General features: G+C 42.2%; 1 protein-coding gene across 1 annotated transcript in view; it reads left to right on the top strand.

The window, feature by feature from the left end:
* The window catches only part of LOC106872020 (L-lactate transporter), an 18362-nt gene that overhangs the window by 11173 nt on the left and 4714 nt on the right, over positions 1 to 2475 (top strand). Inside the window, exon 4 of the mRNA XM_052967694.1 lies at positions 1742 to 1844. Within this exon, the coding sequence (XP_052823654.1) occupies positions 1742 to 1844 (103 nt within the window). The remainder of the gene's footprint in view (positions 1 to 1741; positions 1845 to 2475) is intronic.

The raw sequence follows: 2475 nt of genomic DNA on the forward strand, positions 1-2475 counted from the left end.
TCCTTCCTTCCTTCCTTCCTTCCTTCTCCTTCTTCTTCTTCTTCTTCTTCTTCTTCTTCTTCTTCTTCTCCTCCTCCTCTTCCTCCTCCTCCTCCTCCTCCTTCTTCTTCTTCTTCTTCTTCTTCTTCTTCTTCTTCTTCTTCTTCTTCTTCTTCTTCTTCTTCCAAGTACAGCGACATCTGCTCAGGGATCAAGGCGAAATAGCCAACCATCGGAACGGCTGCTTCGAATCACCCCCTCCGTCTGTAAAGGATTCCCCCCACCACCACGCTTCACTCTGTGGCACTTAAATCAGTGACACACATGTTCGATCAATTAAGGGACATCCTATACCAACAAGGACGCAGGTGTGCGGTAGAAGACACCAACGTTTTTTTTGTGTCAGATGTAACGGAAATCAGTGACCGGAACCGGACTGAAGAAATTTAAGATGGGAGCAGAGGTACGTTGTAACCAGAATAAACGGTAACTCAAAGCCTGCCAGGGCAACTGAGAGTAGTCAATTTTCGTCACTGAATTGAGGTTTTAGTTAATATATTTAAGGTCCAAATTGTTCTGTACCGCCAGGTGAATACGAAATGGAATAAGCTTTGATTAATGATGATCCGTCTCATGTAGAAACGGTTAAAAAGAAGTGTCCCTATAAAATCGGACAGAGCTGGTGAAGGCCTAGATCTCCTCTATAAATCATCACCCGGTCATTATATCTTGATTCAGGCCATATGTAACCTGATTCGAAATCTGCTCTTGTGCTTCATGTTGAATGTACGAACCCCAATAGTCAGAAGAACCATCTGCTGGCAAAACACGCTTCATGGAAGTCTCAGAATGTTCTGGTTAATGATGTTATCGCATGCGCCGAGGCTGCAATGTCTAGAAACATTTTTGAACAGTGAGCAGATTGCGATCGTCTTGTTGCAGTTCTTTTAATTTGCCAAGGAGGAGCCCTTCATAACATAGAAACCAATATTTAGTGTCTGGTGCCTGGAATATTGCCAAGTACTATAGTCCGTTACTAGTTGATGTGACTTAACTAGTCAACCCTTGTTTCCATATAGAGAGTTAGTAGAGGGAGTAGGAGAAGATTTTCCGGCTGATACTCTCGGAGTCTAAGAAAATCAAACAGACTCTGCTGGATGATTTTTGCATCAGAAATTATGGACAACTTCAATACGTTCTTGCTCTGACAGTGGAACCGTGAGATATTTCATGGTAAATCAAATGAAAGAATCATCGCGTTCTTTTATACACGAAATGCCTATATGAGAGGCTCTCTCAAGGCTAACAACGCAGTATTCGGTAGTCTAACAACACACCCATATTAAGTTGGATGTGACATTTACCTTTTGACACTAACGCTGCTTCCGTCGGAGATAATTAATTTTTTAATAAGCCTGATGGCTTTTTGCGACATCAGTGTTTGAAAAGATGCTGGAGTTCTCCATATCGTAGCAGCAAGATCCAACTGCTATGCGGTGATCGGTGGCTCTCATTGAGGAGGTCCAATAGACCGAAATGACGCGATATGGAAATCGCAGCACTCATGGCAGACGAGTTTCGTCTGCTGCGATCTATGTATGGGCTTTTGTGCATCCAGCACCTAAACGAGAGATTCTTTTAAGGCTAATAACGAAGTCTTCGGTGTTCTAACAAGTCATCCGTGTTAGGATGTATATAATGCTTAGATTTTGGTGTAAGTACTGCTTCGGTTGCTAATAATTAATTATTGAAATTGTTTCAGAGTCAAACAAGAACTGAGGCGAAGCCAGAGATTGAAGGTGGAATGGAGAATAACAGCAACCAGGTGGAAATGGAAGCAGTTGAAGGTCCTGCAGAGGCCCCTATAACTAAAGAAGTAGTCATCGTCGGTGAGGAGGGAGCCAGCGATTCAAAAGAAAGTAAACTTAGGAAATGGAGGTACGAACATAGTGTAACTCGATTCTTGTAACACGACTAGTATAAAACAATATTTGTAACATGGTTGGTTCAAATTCCGCCGAGGTCGACTTTGCCTTTCGACTTTTCATCCGTTCGGAGTCGATGAAATAAGTACCAGTTGCGTACTGAGATCGATGCAACCGATTTATCCCACCGAAATTGCTAGCCTTGTGTAAAAAAATTTGAAATCAATATTTCAATATTGTATTGAGTTTAAATGACGCCGAGGTCAACTTTCATTCTTTGCGGGGTTGTTGGAAAGAGTGCCAGTTGAGGACTGGGGTCGATCTAATCGACTAGCCCCTCCTCCCACCAAAACAATAGCTGACCTTACGCCAAAATTCGAAGTCACTATTTTAATAGTCTATGGTATTTGTATTGGCAGAATTAGTAGAGCGTCAGCCAAAACAGCGTGCGCTATTTCGTTGCTTCTTTTAAATTTCCGTGTTCAATTCGTGACGGATGTCACTGTGACTTTTATCTTTCGTCCTTAAGCGAGGGTCAAATATAGAAGTACCAATAATGGTAGTAAGTACG

The sequence above is a fragment of the Octopus bimaculoides genome, chromosome 4 (genome assembly GCF_001194135.2).
Source record: "Octopus bimaculoides isolate UCB-OBI-ISO-001 chromosome 4, ASM119413v2, whole genome shotgun sequence".
Lineage (NCBI taxonomy): Eukaryota > Metazoa > Mollusca > Cephalopoda > Octopoda > Octopodidae > Octopus > Octopus bimaculoides.